General features: G+C 34.8%; 1 protein-coding gene across 1 annotated transcript in view; it reads left to right on the forward strand.

Moving 5' to 3' along the window:
• Positions 1-24110, forward strand: part of ARAP2 (ArfGAP with RhoGAP domain, ankyrin repeat and PH domain 2) — a 114432-nt gene that overhangs the window by 58808 nt on the left and 31514 nt on the right. The window contains exons 15-23 of the mRNA XM_010020956.1: positions 2101-2245; positions 4686-4788; positions 5428-5626; positions 7618-7681; positions 14076-14239; positions 16224-16436; positions 18620-18725; positions 21118-21265; positions 22067-22135. Coding sequence (XP_010019258.1) covers positions 2101-2245; positions 4686-4788; positions 5428-5626; positions 7618-7681; positions 14076-14239; positions 16224-16436; positions 18620-18725; positions 21118-21265; positions 22067-22135 — 1211 coding nt within the window. The remainder of the gene's footprint in view (positions 1-2100; positions 2246-4685; positions 4789-5427; positions 5627-7617; positions 7682-14075; positions 14240-16223; positions 16437-18619; positions 18726-21117; positions 21266-22066; positions 22136-24110) is intronic.

Raw genomic sequence — 24110 nt, forward strand, 5'->3', positions numbered from 1 at the left:
GAACTTTAACATTGGTGCTATTATGATGTAGTGGATCAAAAAGCAAAGGTTAGAGGTTTAGAGGCTCAGGTTTGGTTATTTGCTTCTGTTTTTAGTGTAAAAGGTTCTATGAAGCCCTGTTAAAATCTTTGATGTTCCAAAATCATCTTTGAGAGTTGTAACATCTTAATGACTATTGAAGCAGTGAGCTATGTTGTAAAATGGGCATTCGGGGATGGGAAGGGGAAAGTTGAGGGTCAAAAAAACATAAACAGTCAAACCCTCCAAGTTTTGTACTTGACTCCTGCAAGTTATATGTTTTCAAACACTTTTTCCTAAGTTTATTTTAATATTTAAAACATGTATTTAGACAGAGCTAGATAGCAAGTAGCATGATACAAATAAATACTAACAAAGTAGTACCAGGATACTTATAAAATGTAAGTTACATAGCAAGTAACAGAAAACCAATTGGATGAAATACCAGGTAACATACCAAGTAAGTACTGGCTAACTACAATACCAGGTTTGTTTTTTGTTTGATTTTTGTGGGATTTGTTTGTTTTTCTGTTTTGCCAAGTCTCACAAATACTTTACCAGAACATTTGCAGTTGTATAGCATTTGGAGACTTAGAAATAAACAGAGTATTTTCCCTTAGAATCTGTTTCTCTGCAGGTGGTGGGACTAGATGCACCTCAAATTATATTCTGTGAACTAGATGTAAGCTAGAATGAGTACATTAATATTTTGAGGAGCAAAGAGACATTAATATGCTATGTCACATGCTGTATTTGTATTTTAGGTCCATAAGAGGGAAAAGACATTTGGGTCTTAATTAAATATGCCAGATAATACTTTTAAGTTGCTCTGCAAATTGTTTTCCTCCACCCTTTTTTTTTTTTTTTTTTTCCCCCCAAAGTATAGATGGCAATTATTAGATACTCCAGTATATCTAATTCAGAGTTATTTGAAGATAGAATTCTTTACCGGGTAATTTAACTGTGCTCAGCAACTGTCAATTGTTACATGTTGAAAGCAGCCTACAAATGTTAGCATTCTGTAAACTACAATGTTATAAATGAATTTACCCTTGCTAGTTATATATGTGAATAGCAACAACGGAGATCTCTAATTCATTCTAACGTGAACATGCCATCCTGAAACAGCTACAGCTACCGCCTGTCTATGATGTATCCATTTATCTCTTCCAGTATCCAGGAATAAATTTGGTACAATTTCATTGCTATCTGACACTTGGGCCTGCAGTAGGGCAGAATTGAGCTCAGCTACTGGTGCACCTAGAAAATGGTATTCTATTAGTATTTCTGTTCTTCAGTTTTTCATCCCCTACTATTTTGATAGGATATATTTTTGCTTTTGTTTTTTCATGTTAAATAACTTTTTGTAGTTTTCCTTGTGTTTTCTAATAGTGTGCAATGGATACGACTTCTGGCATGTATGGTACTGTTTTTCAAGACTGTTGAAAGGATTAAATTGTTTTCCTTAATCTTGTGACAGTAAGTGGACACCCAAGCATTACCAAACAATGGAAGACAGATTGATGTGTTTTTGGCCTCTGGTTCCTGTAACATGAAAGGAAGACTAGCCCAGCCCTTTTTTGCTACTGCATACCATTATTCACTCACTCGTTTTACTATCAGCTCTTGTCAGAATATATTGTTGTTGGTTGTAGCTTTCAGTTTTTCTAACGTTGTAGCTTGTTTTCTTTTTGTTTCCTTAACTCTCTTCTGCTAAACAGGTAGCATGGTATTGTATACTAGATCTTACTCCAAGTTCCACAGCAACTGAAATAAAAGCCCCGTACAACAGTAAAGTTAACTTATGAAGCAATTGAATATTTAATATATTAATAAAGCAAAAATAAGTGTGTTACATTTGAAACATTCTTTTCTTTAATTACCATGTACTAGAGTTTCTATAGGTTAAGTAGATCAACACAGACATTGAATTCCTGGCAATTAATTCAGTAAGATTCATCATAAATGTATTACTGTTACAATAGAGCTATGCATCCTGTGAGGCAACTTTTATAGGAAGAGGTAAATTTATTATTATGCCAACTCACTTTTCTAATATTTCTATTATTTCTTTAATTATAGATTGCAACAAAAGATGGTGCACTTTGGAAAGTGGCTTTCTGAGCTACTATGAAAATGATAAAGCTACCACTCCTAATGGTATGATTGACATCAGTGAAGTTATCTGTCTTGTAGTGCACAAGTCAGACTTCTTTTTAAATAGAGGGTAGGTTCCCAAATTAATATTTCGATTAAAAACCTCAGATGTTTCAAAGATTTTATTCTGGGTTTTCAGAGCTGTTTGTTTGCTCCTGAATTTTGAACATGCAATTTAGGGGGAAAAAAAAAAAAGCCGAATTGTTTTATGTTGACTTCAAAAATAAGTGCTATTTGGGGATTTTTTTTTTTTTTTTTTTTTGTTATAGTGATATAATGAAAATGTTAGGGTAATTTAAAAGGGCAGTATAAATTAGATACATATGTTTCTTATTAAAACTGTAATGCATATTCTCAGTGCTTAAAAGGTTACATGATGATAAATTGAACAATTAATATTCATTTTTCTTTATGGGATTGACCTCTGCCTGAAGCCAAAACTCTTGCTTTTTTTTTTTTTTTTCCTGATAATAATGCCACAGATTAGAGTTCTCCACAATGTTTTCTGCTTTGGTCACATCTATTGGTGTGAAACCCATTTTAAATCCATTCTTTGTTATGTAGCTGAGGACAACAGTGTAAACTGTTGAACATTGTGTTTGTTTGAAGATAACTTTTTTGTGGTTTTGTTTTTCATTTATGGCTCTCTCACATCCTATTCGTACATTAAAAACTTCACATGGAGATTCACCTAAATCTGAGTCACATACCAGTGACACTTGATTTCTTTAGGGCAACATTTTTGTTTAAACTATACTTTGAATCTGTCTAACAAACTCCAGAACACTTCCTTTTAAATTTCCTCATGTGTGTGTATGTAAAATAGCAAGGTCTTTCTATCTATAATGCTATCATACTTGTAGTTACAAAGCATAAATGTCTGCAAAGAAAACAGTCTGTTCAAGTAAGTTTCTGGAAAAGATAATGGGAAGAAAGTACTTTAGCTACTACAGAGATAAAGGGTGTTCAGAGGGGAGAAATCCTAAGATATTTTGATGCTTCAACATGCTATAAAATACAGTGGAGATGGCTTTCACTGTTCTGCAGTAGCATAGCCTTGTGGTATATAGAAAAAAGAAAAATACAACTTCTGTTGCTGAATCTAACCTATTGCTTGCTACATCTCTGAATGATTCCACTTTGGGATAATACCTGAATTAAAAGCATGTTGGCTGAAGACTTTTAGGGAATAGCTAACCCTTTGCTGTACTTCACCTGCAGTTGGGTAGTTTACGAGAGATTTCCTTAAATTTGATATTTCATGTAGAGAACAATCAGTCCTTAAAATGTCTATTCTATTAGTCAGAATTAAGTATTTACACATGATTTTAAAAGTTGTTATTGAAAATAAATGAACTGAATTATGTTCAGTTCTCCAGATTTAGGCAGATCTCAACCTCCAGCATTGAAAAGAAAAAGCATACTCCATCTATTTGGATTCTAGGGAGAGGTCACAGACAAAATCATACTGTAAATTCGTGAACCATAATTTACAAGGTCAAGACAGATCCTAAGTACAAGATACTTCCTTTCTGAGTTCCACACCAATTTCAACTGATTTGCTTTTTCTTCTTTTACTATCCTTATTTGTCAGTTTAAAATGGAAAACCAGGGTCCATCTGTTTAGGTAATGATACACTTTTTTAACATGAAAAAAAACCACCTCAAAAACCAACCAGGAAACACCACCCCCACCCCCTCCCACCCCCACCCCCTCCCACCCCCCCCTCCCACTCCCAAAAAAAGCTCAACAACCCACTAACTTTTAAGAACCTCTTGAGCTATCAGAAGCTTCAAAGGGTGGTTATAAACACGACAGCCAAACTTCCTGGTGGTGGCGGCAGGTGATGCAAGCAGTAGCAGAGACCATGCGTTTCACCCTAGGAGGTTCAGGCCAGATGATAGGAAAAGCCTCTTTGTTAGAAGTGTGGTGAACAGGTACGGGTGGCTGAGAGAAATATTAGTCTCCACCCTTCAAGGTTTTCAAAGCTTTTCATTGCTGTTCTGATGTATGGTTAGTGATAAGTCTTGCTTTGAGTGGGAGATTGAACAAAGTGACATCCAACAGTCCCTTTGAACTACATTTATATGATTCTGTGATTTGTATAGGATTTCACATTCAATAAGTTGGTCTGCTTATATTAAACCTAAACAAAATTTTTTCAGTGCATCACAAAAATGTACATGCTGAAATCACATGAACTTGCAGAAGCAAAAAATTCCCTTAGAATTTTAATGACTGTATGGAAACGTTTTTATCGTCTTCAGAATTACTGAAAAGTCTGTAATGCGGTAGCCTCTAAACACATATTATTGACCTGAAAAGCATTTTGTTTTACTATAAAATACTCTGTTATTAGCTGGGTTGCACTTGTAAGATTGGAGGAGAAATGTACGTGGATTCCATTCCATAGATATGAAATAATGAAAAAAACAGAGAAATGAGACTCTTGTGTTTCTACTGTTATGAAGACTAAATACAGCGGCCTTTTTCCTCTTGCTTGCTTTAGGGACATCTTTACCTTTGAAATCTACTTAGTGTCAGAACGTGTTTTTCTATTTGGAGCTGAAACTGCATATTCACAAAGAAAATGGACTTGGGCAATAGCTAAGGTAATACTGATAATTATCTTTTCCAGTTAGGCTAGGAGCCTTTGCACAAAGAATAAAGTGTCATCGTTAGCTTAAAATCCTCTGAGAAGCCATTCTTGATGAATACCACTCTATCTTGTTTAAAGGTTTCTTGTGCAGCAGGAACGAGTAACATCTGTGATTTAATGTTTGAAACAAGATAATAAAATAAAATGGAAAAAGAATTGAAGCAACATTTTAGTGCCAACCTTAAGAATATATTAAAGATGCTCTAGTGTAAAAGTATACACTATTTGTGTTTATTTCAGGTAAGTTGTTGGTGCTTGCAATTGTATTCTTTTATTTGCTGAAACAGAAGCGGTACCATATTTTAGAGAGTAGCAATTGCTAATAGTCGCATTACTAATTAAATCAAATTGTAGTTTAAGAAGCAGAAGTGTTTGAATTGTAGACTATGAATGGAAAAAATGTTATACTTGATTTTATAATCTAAATTTAGTCTGTGTATGGGTTTATGAATGATAAATCAGAAAGTCTTTATTTTTTTACCATGGCTTTCATCCTTGGATCTTATAGACTTGCAATATCTTGATTTGTTTTTTTTTTTTAGGGGAAGAGGGTTTTTTTTCTTCATCTGACTCACCCCATTTTCTTTGGTAGCATTTTGTTCCCCCTGTGGCTGAATGCTTATTAGAGAGAGACTGTGACCTCATTGGCCAGCTGTACTACAAAGATTGCCATAACCTGGATCAGTGGAGAAAAGGCTGGTTTGCTATAGAGAAGTCAAGCCTTTATTTTTGTCTTGAAATGGTGAATGGTGAAGAAGATTCCATACATCTGAGAAGGTTACAAGAGCTAAGTAAGAATTTTGCTTATTGTCTAGAATTCAGGAGATAGTCTATGGAATTAATTCACTTTTAAGAACATTTCTATTACATTTTAGTCATAAACATTAGGGAGCTCACTAACTATTCCTTTGCATGAGCCAGATGCTCTTCCAACTCTCATTTAAACATGGAGTTGGTACAGCTCTGTCTTGGATTTTTTTCTTCACTTAATGGCACACACTAGAGAGATTTTTCACAGCTTCATAATGGATGAAGACAATTTTTGTTCCAGTTGCAGCGGTATCTTTTTTACAAGAGTACAGAACTGAATATAATATATAACCTTTTGGGATTATTGTCTCATATTTTTGACAGGGCAGAAATCCTGCAGAATGTGTTCTTGAGGTGATTGGCATGCCTAGTTTTTAAATACTCAAATGTACTGGAAAAATTACAATTATCTAAACTATTTCACAGACTAATAGACTTTTCTGATACTAAAAATATGATGTGGAAAGATAAGAATGTTTATACAAATGGTGTTCTGTGACCGATTTTATATCATTGTTCGTAATTATGCTCTGAATCCTCTTTAAGCATATCTGCCCCACTTGTTTTTCTGTTGAAAAAGGCAATGTGTTATATAGGAAAGTAAAAATAATTTGAGATTTTATATTAAAGTAACATAGAGAAGATTACCTGGCTCTTTACTGATGATCCTGTTCGTAAATGCTGTCAGCTCCTGTCTGTTCTGCAGAAACTTGTCTGAATGCCATTGAGCTTTCTACTGTTTATTTCCTGCCACCTTTCATTTCCTGCGTATAACACCATGAAGGTGGCTTTTAATCAGGAATATTTTTATGCCTCTAGCTGTCTTTTACCTTGTGAATACCTTTTGATGTTGATTCAGAATTAAAAGATTAGGTAGTAGGAGTACTGTTTCTGATACTAGTTTTGATAATGCAACTGTAATTGCTCCTACCCTAACCATATGAGCATCCAAAATCTGTGTATATCTCAAGCATAGAAGTTAAACACCTATTTAGCTTTCAGTTGAAAATCACTTTTGCTTAGGTTTTTATAGATGTACAGCAGAGTTGTATTTCTTGGAAATATTATATATCCGTACTCCTGTCTTTTCTTTGATTTCTGGTTTGTCAAAAATAAATCTGTTCCACTAGTAAGACTCAATTCCATAACCAAAACTTTCCAAATAATGAATCATCAGTGGAAGCATAGTCACTTACCATCTTAGTATTTGAGTCAGTAAACTTAAATGAGGCCAGGAGTATGTGTGATTCAAAAACATCATATAACATGCATCAGAATGTGTTCATTGAGTTTCATTGCTATTCAGGACTTTACTGTCTCTGGGAATTAGCTTAGATAAGATGTGGGTTGTATTTGAGACCTAAACTTCAAAAAAACCCTCAACTTTTCAGAATTTTGAATTAGTAAATATGTTATTTAATTGACTGGTTTTAGTATAGTGCACTGTATAGTTTTATAAGCACTATTACTGGAAGCTATCCAGATGTATTTTCTGTCCTCTCTATAACGTAGGTGTTTTGCAGGGTCCTGTTTTTAGCAATGCAAAAGAAGGGTGGCAGTATACCATGTAACTCAAGTTACTGTAAATATCTGTAGCCATTAGGGTGCAAGTAAATTAATAGATTCAGAAATCCATCTTACTTCTTCATCATTATGTCTTCTAGAATTTATATTTACAAGTTTATTGTTAATATAGTAAGAAAAAGTAAATTAATAGTATTTAATAAACTAAACCATTAAAAAGTACTGCTTATAATTTCTTTAATTTCCTGTACTAGTTTTTTTTGTAAAAGTGGTATTTTGTGGATTTTTGTTCCTATTATCAGCAGCATTCTTTGAAATGCTTAAAAATTCCATGCTTTTGTCCCTGAAGATCTCTGAATAAACATGAGCATGTGTGTATGTTGCATGCGTGTACGTGTGTATATGTATGTCTGTGTAGATCATATGAATTTATGTGTTTTGTTTTCAGCAATCAGTAGTGTGATGCAAAATGGAGAGAAAATAGATGTCCTGCTGCTTGTTGAAAAAGGAAGGTAAGGATCCCATCTGAAAAAAGCTTTCATGTGCTTTGATATTGATGTCTTAGAATTCTTGCTGATCAGTCATGGAGCTTTTTCACTTGTGGTTGCTAGAGAGAGAGTAAATTTGCAGACTGTTTAAAGGAGGGAAAGTCTTTGTGTATCAATTACGTTTTATGGCTGTGTCAGGAAATTCTAACAAGTACTGCTTAATTAAAAGCAGTTTTCCCACTGAGAAAATTATTCCCAGTCAGATTAGTCTGCCAGTAACGGTTTCTTCAAAAGGACCTACCTTCTTTTACCTCTTTGTAACATTTCCTGTTTACTCATCAATTTTTTTACCCCTCCTATGTCCCAGAAGTCTGTATCTCAGTCTGCGTACATGAGGAATGAGAGGGAATGTATGAGTCCCCTGGTTAGTCTTACTGTAATGTCTGACCTCAGTTAACATAGAAAGGTAGAAAAACCCCCACATACCGGTGAAGCAAACATGACCCGTATTTGCTTTGAAGTAGGTAATATTCTGCTGAAATGACTGTCAAATACAGTGATATGGGAGATCGAAGCTTGAAGTGAGATAGGGTGTTTCTGTCTCATATGTGGGTACAAATTTAAAGATTAGAGTAAAATTATTGAAAATAATTCTTATTTTGTAATAGGTTGTTTAATGAGGTTTTTTGGTTTTGTTTTTTTTTTTTTTTTAACTTCAGTGGTAGATTGTTGGGCAGATGTCTGTGTAACACGTGGTGCAGTGTTTACACGATCTGCTTAACCAATAATAGGTTAATAAAGGAATTTTTTTTTTTTGCCTTTTTGGAGAAAAAAAAACCCCAAACACAGATAACATTTGACATCTGTTCAGAGTTGGAGAAACTTCTTGGGGAAAATCACCGTAATTGTGTATTCTGAATTTTAACTCTTCATATGATACTGTTTAAGTTCCAGAAGTCAGTAAGGTGATGCAGATTAGAAGTAGACACTTTCCCTCTTGGGTTTTGGGTTTTTTCGAAGAAGCATATTGAAAGATTCAGCATTAAGTAAGCTGCATAGACCAAACAGGGAACCACAGGTATCCCATTTGAGGGGCAGTCCAATAGATAAATGCAAACTGTGCATCTAATTTCATAGACATCAGTGCTGAGCAAAACTTCCAGCTCCAAGTCAGCTTTTATTGCTTCTTTCATTATAATATTTCTTTCGAGTGAGAGTAGGTTTTCCCTGAACTGTTTTAATAGTTTAATGGAAATTCTGAACTATTTGAAAATAATTTCAACAGGGGCACTGGCTGACTTACGGTAGCCATGAATATGCTTAATTTCTTCACTAAAGTCTGCCATAAAGAATTTAAATGCATAGTGTTCACATCATCTTAACTGTTAAAAGCCATATGGGTATATAAGCATTGACATAGTGATTCTTGCTTAGTATATTACTCCAAAACTATCCAGGTGTTAAGAACAGTTGCATGATATTGCATCTTGCAGTGATAAGAAATTTAGTGTGTATGTATGTGAGATTAAGTATAAAATCACCTTTAACTTTAGACTCAATTATCCTAAATGGAAAGGAAACCAACAATCCTTCTGCCCCTTCAAACCCTAGATAAATTATTTAACACCTTTGAGATGTCATCAGCATCAACTAAATTATATGTTATAGTTTCTAGGTTTTTCTATTTTGCCTTTATTTTTTACCAGTGCTTGTCTAATGCTAACTTTGGCATAGATTGATACTTGGAAAAGACCTGATATACTGATCTGTTGACAACTTGCATGTTAATTTGTTAGCCACTTAATGCAGGATAAATGATAATAAAAAGAAGCAGTATTTCAAGAATAAAAAAAAAAAGCAGGACTATTCCAGAATTAAGAAGAGTTGTAAACCTCCTCCCCCCAAAAAAGAAAACAAAACCCCATCCATTTTTGCATAGATGTGGTTGATATCTTACAATATCTTGAGTATTTTCTGGTTTTGTTACTGACTTCAAACTAACTTCTCATTTTTTACAAAAACTTATGCCTTTTTTTCAAGTCTCAGTCATTTGACTGATTAATTAGGGAAAATTATACATTACAGGTATCACATACCTCTGTCTTCAACACTTTTTCATTGTCTACTGTAAGCAAAAGAATGACTTTGTAAGAACAGACTTCTCACTTAAGAGTGATGGCATATGCAAGTAAACAGTTTTAGAACTATAAACTTCAAATCTTACTGATGAATTAGATAAAAATCTATGAATTCTGAACTTTTAAAATATACTTAGTGTATTTATGTATATGTTAAATTCATGGGATACATGAATTTAATGTTTCTCTGATCCATAACTACTCAGAGGAAGATTTTACAATTGATTTGGAGCTGCAAGGTGCATAATGCTTTCGAGCTTGTATTAAATAAAAGAATTCAGAATACTACTAAAAGGCATGTGAGATTTTTCTTAAGATTCTTTGGGTATGAATACAATCCACCTCTGCTCCCCTTCCTCCCCCGCCTTTTTTCTCCTCTTCCTTTACACTGTTTTCTACTTAGTACCTTGCTGTTCTGACATTGTTCAGTGAAAGACTACCAGCTCAGAAGTTAAGTGGTGGTAAGTATACTATATATTGCAAGGTAATAGCCTATCATGTGAGGCTGAACCAGGCTAAAGCATTTTCCAGGCAACAAGATTATTCTTCTTTTGAAGATAGTTGTTATTTTTGTAGCTCAGTGTACTTCCTACCTATATTTTCACAATAATTCTAGACTTTTTCTCATACTAGATTTTTTTTTTTATTTTTCTTTTCCCCCCAGATCTGAAAGATGTTTCATGTTAGTCTTTGGATGTCTTTGCTAAACGTAAATTAGAGGAACACACTCCCTTTTGTAGCACCTGTTAAAATTTTATTGCACTCTGATCTCTGTTGGAACATATTGTCCAACCTGTTAGAACTATCTCCATCCCACCTGGAAATCCTGACTTCTCACAACACTGTTTTTTTTTATTCCATAAGTAGATGGTCATTCATTGACCCCTTCTTATATTCCACTTTCATAGTTGAAATCCTTCTCGACTTCTTGCTAGAAGTGGCAAGCCATTTTCCAGATTTCTGTGTCTGACACTGCCCTCTGTCACATAGAGATATCCTTTGGTTTGCTCTAATTTCAGCTGTTTGTTTTATTCTCCACCCCTCATCTCCTCCACCTTGATCTCTCCTATCTATCTGTAAAATTGATAAAGTGATTGGTGATACTTGATCTCTTGTTGCCATCCAAACAGAAGATGCATAGCAGATAGATGAAGCTACTCCTGTGTAGTTCAGCAGAGGTCAACAAAGAGATCTGTACATCAAATAGAGGAAAAGTATCTGCAAACAACTGTATACAGTTATTTTTAAATATATCTTCTGTATATAAAATCCAGTGCAAAATTTCTGATACCATACTGTAAAGAAAAACAGTTGTGCAGATAATTCAGTTAGAAATATTTCATTTTTTCTGTAATCATTTAAGCGCTCTCTTAGGTGTCAGTGAATGTTTTCAGACCATAATGTAATCCAGATGGTGCTTTTGGTTTTTTCCTCCTTCTCTTGTAGTTAGGTCTTTCTTATTATAGATAACAAACCTTCCCTACATACTAGCACAATTTCTTTATGCTGATGGTTCTTTAATTACAGGGCTTTCTTCTTAACCCTTTGATAACAGCATTAAGATTTCCTGTAAAATGTAGTCATGAGCACAAAATCCTAGAATCCAGAAATAATCTAAACATAAGACTCAGACAAGTGAAAGGGCTTGTGGTTGCAGTATGATGTGCTGGAGATAAGACCCTTGATATCCTTCAAAGAAACATTGCTGACCTTTGTTACATACCTGTAATTATTAGTGGAATTTCCATGCTGTAATTGCAATTTGATTATTCCAGTATAATTTCAGAGCAGTGTATGCCTTCTTAGTACCTCTATTTTCAGACATGTAGATTATTATAATCACTTGCTGGAGGCACTGAATTGTGCCGACGTCTCTTTCTCACCCTTCCTAAGGCTTTCTAAGCCACTTCCACAGTAAATTGACTGAATTCTGGACTGTGTCTGGTACTGGTTTTGTTTCCTTTTCCCCCTACTTCTCTTTCATGGTGTGTAGTAAATGCTGAAATTGGTTCTCTGACTTATCTGACTTCTTTAGATGGCCACTCTGGAAATTTTTAACTGGGTGAAATGAATAATTTTTTTGAAAATAATTAGTTGCTTTCCATGAACAAGCAGCAGGGTTTTTCACATTTAAATTTTTTCCAGTAACTTCTCTTTTCAAGACTGTGTCAGTGCTATATGACTGCTACTTAAACAGATACCCCATTTGCTTTCTTAAGTTACCTCTTCCTCTTAATTTGAATTTAACACAACAGCTTTTCAAATCCTAGAAACAATGAGAAGGATCTTGTCTTGTAGTTCTGATAAGTTTTTTCTTAATGTGATGCACAGAGGAGAAGAAGGAAAGATCCACAGAATACAAGGCAATCTTTTTCACATAGTTTAGGTAGTACATATCTCATGACAGCTTATTGCCAGGCACATGATTTAGACTTTCGTATATCCGTGAAAAAATATATATAAGTTTATATTACCCTTGAAGTTCAATACACTACTGTATTTCCTTCTTCTCCTCTGGTACGGATTCATTGCTATACTGCAGAGTTGCTCTTTTCTTGTTTAGAAGTAATAATATTTCCACTTTACAGTATGCTGCTTCCTGTGCATATCGTAATTCTTTAGATAACAAAAAGTTCATCTGTTGAGACTTCTGTTTATCCCATTGCATAATACTGTAATGCATAGCCTGCTGTTCAGCCGGGAAAGTAAAAAACCAGTAGTGTATATATATGTGCGCATCTCTTGTGTTGGGAAGCACTATATATCTTTTGTAAATCATAGTCCTAACATCTACTGATCTGTGAATAATAGTACTAAAGGAACAGTGTAACATGCACTGTCAGTCTCTTTTCCATTTAATTCAAATTTTTTCATTACCTCTTGTATGTGGCTACACCAATATCAGAGGATGCCAGGGTGATATGTTGTATGGAAGCCATTGGTTAAGAACTACCCATATAGGATATCTGTTTTGATAGGTCTTCAGAAAACATTTGAAAATACTGAATTAGGCACATTCTTTTTGGTGTAAAAAAAAATTGAGAGCTTTATGCAATTTATTGCTTTTTCGTAGTGGAAGAGAGAGGCTGAGTGTTTCTACTAGCGATGCATGTGTGGTGGTTAATATGGCTTTCGAAGTCATGAAGTAGAGTCTTTTTAAAAAGTGGCTTCAGTATGTCTCCTACTCCTTTGCTGAATGACTAAGTCTGTACGTTCTGAGAAAAATTCAGATCCTGGCTCTGTGTGTGTATATTGACTGCATCCTCACTTTCTATTGAGATAGGAGTGCTAGAATGGAAATGTTTATAAAAGCAAAATTGAAAGATGATTAAAAAAAAAGAAATTAAATATTTCATCATTATATAAAATGCTTTGGGTTTTTTTCTAAATAAAATAATCAAAATGAATGTTTGTTTATATTTGATGAAAGTGTTTTCGTAGAAGTTCTATAGAAGATTTTAATTTTTCCTAAGCAGCAAATAAATTGTCATTAAAGCAAATGAATCCATTACAGTTCTTTAGTGGAAGACAAAGGGGATGTATATAGAGAATTTTGCTTGCTATTTTAACACTCAAAAACAGTTGTTTATTACATACATGCTTATGGGTGGACATACACCCTTTAACTTTTAAATTTTGGAATTGTCTTTTAGAAGCTAGCCTCTCAGGGGTAAACAGAGGAGGTAACTGTAGCATGTTTAAATAATAAAGTCTGAACAGAGACATGCTTTGAGATAAAACAGTAATCAACGTGTTGCATTAGCTTATTCTTCAACGCTTAATTTTTTCATACATGTTCCTTAGCTCTGTGATTTCCTGAGGGGTGATCATTTTGATACATGTGAAGAAGGAAAGTTCTATATGTCTCTGCTCCTCTATGAAAGGGGAAGGTGGTAATAGAAAAGAAGGCAAAGGAGCCTTTTTTCTAGTATTGGAAGTTTTCTCTAAATCTGTTTTCCTCTTAACTGTGGCTTGGGCTTATGAATGCACAGTGTAGAAGCAAGACTGAGGAAGAGTAATTAAAATGTGGGTCAGGTCCTTTCAAAGGCCTATAACAGTGTTTGTGGATCTTCTTTCATTTATTGTGACACTGCTAGTACAGATGCAATTGGAAAAAGACGATACCGTAACAACAGACCACCACCACAGCTTTATGTGGTAGAAGGGGCCTTGTTTCTAAGTATTTCTTGTTTTTTCCATATGTCTGCTGTGTTGCTGTAGTAGAAGAACATCAGTTTTCTGTTTCTTTCCTGTATTCAAAATATTTTTATACTTTTCAGAACTTTATACATCCATGGCCATACAAAGCTGGATTTCATGGTTTGGTATACTGCAATTGAAAAAGCAGCAGGTACAGATGGTAATGCATTACAAGATCAGCAGCTCAGCAAAAATGATGTTCCTATTATAGTGAACAGCTGTATAGCTTATGTTACACAGTATGGTAAGTAGAGTGGATTTTATTCAACCTAAGATCATTTGTATAATATTTAAGCCCCCACAGCATCAACTCTTACTGTATTAGTTTATATATTAACTAAAGTAGAACCATACCCCTCATTAGCCTCAGTGCTCTTTGATGCAATGGTAAAGTACACTGCCACACGTCTGAGGATGGGCAGTTTGGGGAAATACAACTTGGTAGATGCCCATTATAGAGACCTTCTTATTTTAAAAATTGACTTGTTTGCCTGATGTAGCTCAGCCTTGGGGTCCAATGTCGCAGTGCAGAACATCTCAGCGCTGAAAATAAGCTACGTAAACCAGGAAAGGCTATGGCCTGGATTCATCAGCACATCTGGGAAACTGATTTTAACTCTGGAGCTGATCTCAGTCTTAAGGCTGTTGTTTTTGCAGCATAATAGCTTGAGGACATATAGTCAGTTCCTGTTTGTTTAGGTAAATTTTGCTAGCGTAAGTTTGCATAGCATTAGATCGTATGCAGATGATGTCTGAGTCCTTTTTACTACTGCAGATTCATGGGTTTTCTTGTGAAGTGCTGAATACATATCAAACCTGTATAAATCTGTCCAGCGCTAATGTGTGTGTAACTTGTGTCTGCCAGTATGAGAGACCCTAATTTATATTTCAATGATTGAAGTTTAACTAAATGACTTTGGAATATGGTAACACTGCATCATGGTAGTTGTCTGGGTTACAACTATTGCCTAAAATCAAGAGGGGGTGTGGGGGGAAAACCCAAACCCAAATTTTTTTTTTCTTTTTTTAAATAATTAGCAATAGACATTACTCCAAGTATAGTTTACACTGTTTTCATGCACTGAAATTCCCAGTGTTAGATCTTTATTGAAAACTAGTGTTTTTTCAGGATCAATGTTATGGGGACTTATAATACTCATTTCAAAGCTGAAGGAAATATTTGTATGCCTTAGTTACATGCATACATGGTTTTGTGTCATTATGGTAAAGGTTCTGTCTTTAGTTGTGGTCTGCAGATGGCAGACACTGTTGGGTCCCACAGCTGTTCTTGGCAGTAACAACACAAACGCAGTATCGAATGCTAGTGCTTGTGGGCATTACAGGAAAGGTGAATGGCAAGAACATAAGATGTGATTTCATAGGTTTTGACAGAGTACTTCATTTGACAGGTAAATAAGAAAAGCTGGGTTTTGTGTAAAGGAAGATTCTCTTTCAAGAAATGTGGGTAATGCAAGAAAGACTTTACAAAGAGGAAACAGTGCACATCTATGCCAAACTTCCAGAAGTTTAAAAAATGTTTTGGCTACTCTCATATGCAGTATTTGGAGGTAGTCTTTGATTTAGACTATGAATTTTCTTTTTAACTTGGCTTTGGGCTCTGATGGTTGTTAAATGTAAGAATAGTCGCTACCTGATGTCTTCCTGCGTGTGAGAAAATTCAGAAAAATTGAATACTTTCAGCTGATCTTGAGGATTTTAAGTGTGAAGTGTTTCAGTTTGGATGAATGCAATAATACTTTACTGAGTTAGGACTCACTTGAGTTAGTTAGGGTTAGTTAGTTGAGTTGATCAGTAGGGTAATAAAATAGCGGGAGTTTTACTCCTGAAAACAGCTTTGTTTTATGTTCAATACAATACCAGCCATCGAAACTTATTTCCTTTACTGTGCCTTTTGAAACTATTGTTTGAGGAAGTCCTGAAGAGATCTTGGAGTTAGAATTGCCTGTAAAGTATTCCTGAAACTGTGATTCCAGGCTTGCTTGATATTATGATACGTATTTTTGCAAAGGGGTCTGGTTTGATGTTAGTAGACTTAGCAGCTTTTTTACTACAAAGCGAGAATGTGCAAAAGGTCAGAGATATTTTAGTATGAAAAACAGTGTGTTTGACAGCCAGATATGCTTTTCGTATAATAATATTTGGATTTTTTTAAAGAATACTTGATTTTACATTTATTTATTTTTCTGTCCTGTATTTCTGTAACTTAGGTTTAGGTAGCAAGCAGATCTACCTGAAGAATGGTGATTGTTCCAGTGTGGCTGAACTGCTGGAAAGCTTCAAAAAAGATGCAAGGAGTGTTAAACTAAGAGCAGGAAAACATCAGCTTGAAGATGTGACTGATGTACTGAAAGCTTTTCTTTCTCAAATTGATGATGCACTTCTCACTAAAGAGCTTTATCCATTTTGGATCTCGGCATTGGGTAATGCATTCAATAACAATACAAGAAAGTTTGTATGTAAATTTTCAGTATTCAGTTTGAGTGGGTTGTTAATTACTTGCCCTGTGTCAACCTATGTTACTTGATAATTGACGAAACAATTGTAATGAGTAAAAGATGTCTAGAACTTGGCTGCAATAGACTTTTGTCAATTAGAGGTGATTTTATTGCCTTTATATGAACCAGAATAATAATAACAAATAGCAATGTTTTCTTGACACTTTATCTCTAAACAGTAGAGCAATATTGCACTGTGTCGTAGTTGGTTTAGCCAAGGTAAGAAGTGACAGTTAACACTTTATGGAAGCAAGAAATAGGTAATTCCAGGAATAGATATATGCTAAAGTGGGAAAAAAGCATGTACTCTGTCTTTTGACCATATGTAGAAGTTTAGTTCAAAAGTGGCAAATTGTTAATGCTACATTTGCAGTATTGTTACATGAATGTCTTACTGCTTAATTTCTTCATATATCTTTTATGAGGATTCACATAAAATTATGTACAACGTAAACTTGTTAACTGTTATATGTTTTCCATTTCTCTAGAAATATTAATTTAATTTGAAAGAAAACACAATAAACTTCAACCCAAATTGTAATTTGTGATGTGTTTAAAACACGAGGATGTGTCTCTATATGATTGAAAACAGAACCATGAGATTACTAATACATTAATTAGTTACTCATTACATAAATTGTAATTATTTTTGTAGTGTTCTTATAAAGCAGCTATATTTCAGTTATATTTGTTTCTATATTGCGGTATTTGCACACTACAAGAAACAAACTCTTGCCCTCCCAAACTATGTAATAAAGTTGCAAATGATGTGTAGCAGTAAGGGATTCATAGGAAAAGCTAAGATAGAACATTAATTTCTGCATTAAAGCATTGAAATAATATAGGCTTATTTACTGTGTGGCAAGTTCTGTCAGAAAAAAAAAAGATACTAAAAATTCAAACATATGGAGGTTGCTTTAATATGAACCACTAGAACTATGGGAGATTCAAGTATGAAAATTATACATTTTTGAACTTTAACCTTGATTTGAACAAACTATAGGAAAGAATCTTAAGAATTTATTCACTTACCACAAGATTACTCTCATCAGAAATCAGAACAAGCTGTATTTGCAGCAGTTGAGATTTAATTAGCTCTTTTGCGTAAGTACATAGTGGTGTAACACTGCTTTAACATCCTGATTTGCACATGGGGCTAAAATTCTGTTTCAGCTTTACAGCAGAGAATCCTGTCCTGTTATAATTAAGTGACACTGAAAGTACTTGTGGGAAGACTGAAACATTTAGGAAGATAAAGATCTTTAAACTCTTCCTTTGTGCTTTGTTCATTTATTTTATCCTCCAATTACTGAAGAAATCAAAACAGTACAGTAGTTAGTGGAGAGTGCTAGCAATCAGCTGGAAGAGATGACAGTTCTATGTTCTTTCTGTTCAGAAACTTCAGAGAAGCAAGGGACTGAAAAGAAAAACATAAATAAAATTTTCATTAACTTTGCTCATGCCCTGAGTGGCATTATGCAGCACAGGGAGGCAGGCTTAACTTGAAGGTGGAGAGCTGTGGCTGTTACTCAGATACTCAGTACTCAGAATTCCCAAGGCTGGAATTCCAGTCATTGGCTCTGCCACCATTCAGCTATGTAACTTTGTACAATTTACCACCTCTTCCCCTTTGCTCTCCTCTTGTCAGTCTTATATATTTGGATATTTAAACTACTTTGGGCCTTGAGACACTTTTCCAATAAAAATTTAAAGGATGGAAAGGTCTTTTCCTTTCTCATCTCTGGGAACTCTTAGAAGTACATTTGTACTTGTGATACATAGGTGCACTCATATGTGCTCACGCAGACTACAGATTAAATATCCTTTAAGAGGAAAAGCAATTGCTGTCCTGGGATTTGGTCTTAAACTGTAGCAAATGGTGCTTGAATATGAAACTGTCCCTCTTTATTGCTGCTTCTGTTTCCCTGAACTGGTGTACAGTAATAGGCTTTGTTAATAGTAGATTGTCAGAACTGCTTTTATGAAGAGGTTAATTGAGTAAATTGTAATTTTAAATGGTTAGATGATGCCAATATCGTTAATGAGGACTGCTGTTGGTTTTTAGTGTGCATTGTTATTAATGCTCAATAATTATTGCTTTCTGGCAGATACACAGAATGAAAAGGAACGTGTGAGGAAGTATGGAGCTTTTATTCGGACTCTTCCGCCAGTCAACAGGGCAACTTTGGCTGCTTTAATTGAACATCTCTACAGGTTAATGCAAATGATGCTCTGTAGCAGAGAAATTTTTGTAATGTGTTCTCAGTATAGCTCTAAAATAAATGAAATGTAGCTTGTTTCATTACCTAGGAAGCATCAGAAGTTTACGTAGTTGTGAAAATTAATTAAATTTGATTCTCTTTAATTCATAATGAGTTTTTTCTTTGGTATTATTTTTAGCAGTAGGTATCTATAAGTATCAATGGGATGGAACAGCTTAGCAGTGAGAGGTTTTCCAGTGTATATGTCCAAGTAGGGTAATTTTTCATGCTGCTTCTTTTATACAAACTCATTTTACCCCAGTCTGCTGGTCTTCTAGAGGATTGTTGCAAATGTTTCTTGAAATTAAAAGATTTTTACAGGGAAAATGTCCTTCTTTACAATCTGTATTGTACATTGTAACTTTAAGAATTAGCTACCCTTTCTGTTTCTCATCAATGCTTCATTTTGCAGCTAGTGAGGCAGTGGTAGAGAATATCCAAAGTATAAACTTGGTTAAGAAACGAAGGTAATGTCTTATTCCTAGATCAAATAAGCAGCAGCAAATGTATAAAAAAATGTGTGACTTGAATGATTCTGCCGTGGTTAAATAGTAATGGTCTACATTATATTATATTATCTATTGAACAAGTGAAATTATATTCCTGGTGAATTGTAGTAGGTAGAGAATATGTAGAACCTTTTCTTACAGGATATTGTGTTTAGATGTCTTTTAAAAACTATTTATATGATTATGAAATTGATTGGCGCCATTATTGGGAAAAACATTCTAGTAAGTATTGTGTTTAATGATGTTTGTAAGTATATCCAGTTTAGATATATTTATATGCTGTTATATCTGTTCTGAAAGAAGCTTGAATTCATGTGTATAACAGCCAGAATTCTGTGATACTCTTAAAAGTGTTTGCCTCTAAGTGAAGACACATTATGTAAACAACAGCACTGATATGAAAACTTTACCATAATTATAGAAACTAAGAAGGATCACGTTTCTTTCCACATTCTGTTTGATATTAGATCATAAATTCTAGGATACACTTACATAACATAATATAGCAAAACTGTATTTAGCATTGGTGCAGCATCACCTTGAGTACTGTGTGCAGTTTCGGGCCTTGCAATTTATAAAGGATGTTAAGGTCCCTGAGTGAATCCAGATGAGGGTAGCAAAGCTGGTGAAAGGGCTGAAAGAAATTTCTTGTTGGAGTGGCTGAGGACTTTGGATTTGTCTAGTTTGGAGAAAAGTAGGCTGAGTGGTGACTTTATTGCTCTCTACAGCCTCCTGAGGAGGGGAAGTGGAAAGGGACATGCTGATCTCTTCTCCCTGGGTTCTAGCGGTAGGATGTGTGGGACTGGTTCAAAGCTGTATCTGGGGAGGTTCAGACTTGGTATTAGGAAATATTTCTTTATCAAGAGGGTAGCCAGATACAGGAAGAGGCTTCCTAGAGTGGTGGTCAATGCACCATACTTACGAGTTTTTGAGAGGTGTTTGGGCAGTGCCCTTAATAACATGCCGTTGTGGTTTAACCCCAGCTGGCATGTAAGAGTCTCTTGCTTATGCTCCTCCATCCTCTGTGGGATGGGCAGGACAATTGGAAAAAGGTAAAACCTGTGTGTTGAGATAAGAACAGCTTAATAATTGAAATAAATAATAATAATAGGAAAAAGAGAGAGGAATAAACCGCAAGAAACCAAAGTGATGCACAGTACAATTGCTTATCACCTGCTGACCAGTAACCAGTCCAACCTAAGCAGTGATTGGTCCCTTCGAGGTAACTCCCCCCAGTTTATATACTGGGCATGACATGCTGTGGTATGGAATACCCCTTTGGCTAGTTTGGGTCAGGTGTCCTGTCTTTGCTTCCTTCTGGCTTCTTGTGCCCCTTCTCACTGGCAGAGCATGAGAGACTGAAAAGTCCTTGACTTAGGGTAAGCACTACTTAGCAACTAAAACAGTGGTGTGTTATCAACGTTATTCTAACCCTAAATCCAAACCCACAGCACTGTACTAAGAAGAAAATCAGTTTTATCCCAGCTGAAACCAAGACCATAGGCGTTAACTTTTGGTCAGCACCTAAATGATCTGACCGTCAGCCTAGATGATTGTGTAGGTGCCTTCCAGCTGAAATATTCTCTTCTGTTTCTATTCTGTTCTCTTCTAAATATTTTTTATATCACTTGAGATGCAGATAGAAAATGTGACTTCATTTCTGTAGTGAGATGTGAGATGAAGCATATGAGGAAATTAATATAATAAATAATATTAGACTTTTTTACTGAATATAGTATAATTATTTTTGAAATGCACTCCATATTCTGTAGAGGAGCGTCAAACAATTAAAGGAACAATGAAGCCTTCTAAATTTGTTTATTTTTCCTTTAACAGGGTGCAGAAGTGTTCTGAAATCAATCATATGAACCCTCACAATCTAGCCATGGTGTTTTCCTCATGCTTATTTCAAACTAAAGGCCAAACTAGTGAAGAAGTCAATGTAATTGAAGATCTAATTAAAAATTATGTGCAACTTTTTGATGTGCGTATCTTTTACATAAAACGATCATAATTGCTCAGCTGTTAGACATGCTAAAATATAGAAATCTTCTTAAAGATGATCTACACTTTATGAAGATTTGCAGGGCTTTTAAACTCTAATTCAGTGGGTAGTGCTTTAAATTTTATTTCCCAGCTAGTTTAGCCTGTGCAGAAAAGAATTTATTTACAGTATTGCTGTGAGCTACAGCACATTCTTCTTGCTTACACCAGTATACTAATTTTAAGAATTTTTTTAAGATTATGACTATTAAAAATAATACTTCTATTCAAATTTTATGGGCCTGATCAGAACTGAAGCATGGAAGAATTGTGGTTTTAGTCTCCTAGCTATAGTTACAGTAAAGACTAGAGAAGGTGGTTATGTCTAGAAAGAACATTAAATCAAACTGTATAGAGAAGATGTTACTAGTAGCAATTTGTATTAGCCATTTTAGTTTAGAGTTTACTTGTGCCACTTGCCACTGTTTGGCATTTTTTCATGGAGTCCTCTCTCTCCCAATATGTATTTGGTAATGTTTACGGTAGCGAGTCCCATTAATGAAGTGCTGTTTCTGACTGACAGTATATTTTGCTTAGCTGCTTCTGTAAAAACATAATTAACAGTTGTTAACTATAATATTATTGTTACATTATTATTATTTATTACTGTTAGATGTAAGCAACTATATTTATATTTGTATTTATCTTAGCTTATTTTATTACTGTCAGCTAGTTTATGTTGTAAATTTTATAGTAGGTCCATTATACTTACTAACTGATAAAAATGATCCACTTCAAACAGATAAATGAAGACCAGGTCAAACAAATGGATATAGAGAACAGCTTTATTACCAGGTGGAAAGACACTCAGGTAAGTGACAAATATCAACTGGCATGAAAACAGGCTTAACAAAGATTATTTTGTTGTTTACGGGTCTTACTACCTGTATTTCTAAATGTAAATTTCTAAGTTTGTATCGTGACCAGTGTTGTTAAATAAAGAACTGAGGAAAATGAAATGAAAGAAGAGGCATAAACTGATAAAGCAAAACAGTTCCGTGTAAAGCATACTGTAGAATTACATTCTGGCCTAAGCACTGGGATAACTTAAAGGTTGTTACATGCTTTTACTGTGCTTCATAGATTGTAATAGAAGGAAATGGTCGACATCTAGAATTGTGAAAGTGAAGACCTGTCTCTTTCTAATTTTTAATGTGTATTGAATACCTTCAAGTGTGTATTAATACTTTCATTATTTCATGAGCTTTGGGTATACATGGTCTCTCTTCATTAGGGTTTCATCATCCCTTTGAGTTTAAAGCATCTGAACCGTTAGCCGCATCCTATTTTGTGACAATGTCTAGAACCTCAAAGCACGAATATTATTAGAGGAAGCTTCAAACACATAGTATATCAGTCAAACTGAACTCTGGGATATGGTACAAGAAAATGGGAGATCTTATGCTACTTATTAGCATCGTGAATTCCAGTCTTACCTGGAACAACTTTTGAATAACTTCAGAGTGGTAAGAAACAGTGAAGTGATAGCATATTTCACTGACTGAATGGCATTTGTGTACAGTCCTAATTCAAGCAAAAATTGGTAAGTTTCATAACACTGCCAAGGTGGTTGAATTAAGAGGTAAAAGGAAATGTATGGAGCTTAAAAGCTTTTTTCAGAAATCTGAAGTGGTGGAGGAGAAGCTTTCAGTGATTTTTGTTGCTTACAGAGTCTTAGAAACTAACAGAAAGTTAGTGGGGGGAAAAAAAAAATCTATAATCCTTGGTCTTTTGGCTGCCTTCCGCATTCCAGCAACAGTTTTGTGGTACCTTGTAAGCTATCATTGAGAGTACAGGGTCTTGCAAGTACATGTCAGAATTGCATGTTCTGTGAATTGCTGTCTGGAGTCTTATTTTTATCTCATATTTCTTATTGTCTGAGTCAGAATGGCATGAACCTTTCTTCCCATAATGGCCCACTGTGAATGTATTTATAGAAGGTAGGATGTCTGTTTCCTCTTTTTGGTGCCTGCTGGGGAGTCACTGGGAAACAATTTAAACTTTATTTCTAATGTCTGTCTTGCAGAATGGAAACATCTGCCTTGGTAATGCCAAAAGAACCCTAACTAAATTCAATATCCCTAAGAGCATTCTGCAGAGCAGGGGTTGAAGTGTTCTTCATGAAACTGGTTAATTCTGGGATCTGTGAAAAGGGCCTTATTGAGATTAGAGAATAAAATTTTGAAGCATAAGATAGTAAAGATGCAAAGACTTCTAAATTGTTTTTTGTGGTTTCAGAACAAAAAAAAAATCTCTTGTTACAGCATGTTACACTATTAACATTTTCTGAGCAACTCTGGAAAGTTGTAATCATTAAATGCTTTTAATACCTTCTGGAGAAATTAGGATGATAGGAGTTTCATGAGTAGAGAAGATTGAGTGGAGACATAAATAGGGAGAAAAAGGTAGAAAGAAAACTGAAAAACTGTTGATGAATAATACAGTAGCAGCTGCTGGCTAGGTGTGTTTGTCTAAATCTGAAGCTGTAAGGAATATAGAGAAGAACCAAATAAATTGGTTTTATTCTGTGGGTTTTTTTCCATCCCAGATACCACTGCAAAATCACCTTTATGAGGTGTACTCTATTTAGAAGGCTGCCTATTGAAAAAAGAGAGACTGACTTTTTGTTTTAAATAGAAGTCTAGTCTTTCTAAGGTTCATAAGGTTTTTATTAAAAACTTCCAACACGTGAAAAGCTAGTCTCCAAATTTTTAAACTTTATAATCAAATTGGAACCTTCATGAATAATTGGGCCTGTTTGGACTGTTTTCCCTGGAATTCTTCAG

The sequence above is a fragment of the Nestor notabilis genome, unplaced genomic scaffold, assembly GCF_000696875.1.
Source record: "Nestor notabilis isolate BGI_N333 unplaced genomic scaffold, ASM69687v1 scaffold9918, whole genome shotgun sequence".
NCBI classification, from domain to species: domain Eukaryota; kingdom Metazoa; phylum Chordata; class Aves; order Psittaciformes; family Psittacidae; genus Nestor; species Nestor notabilis.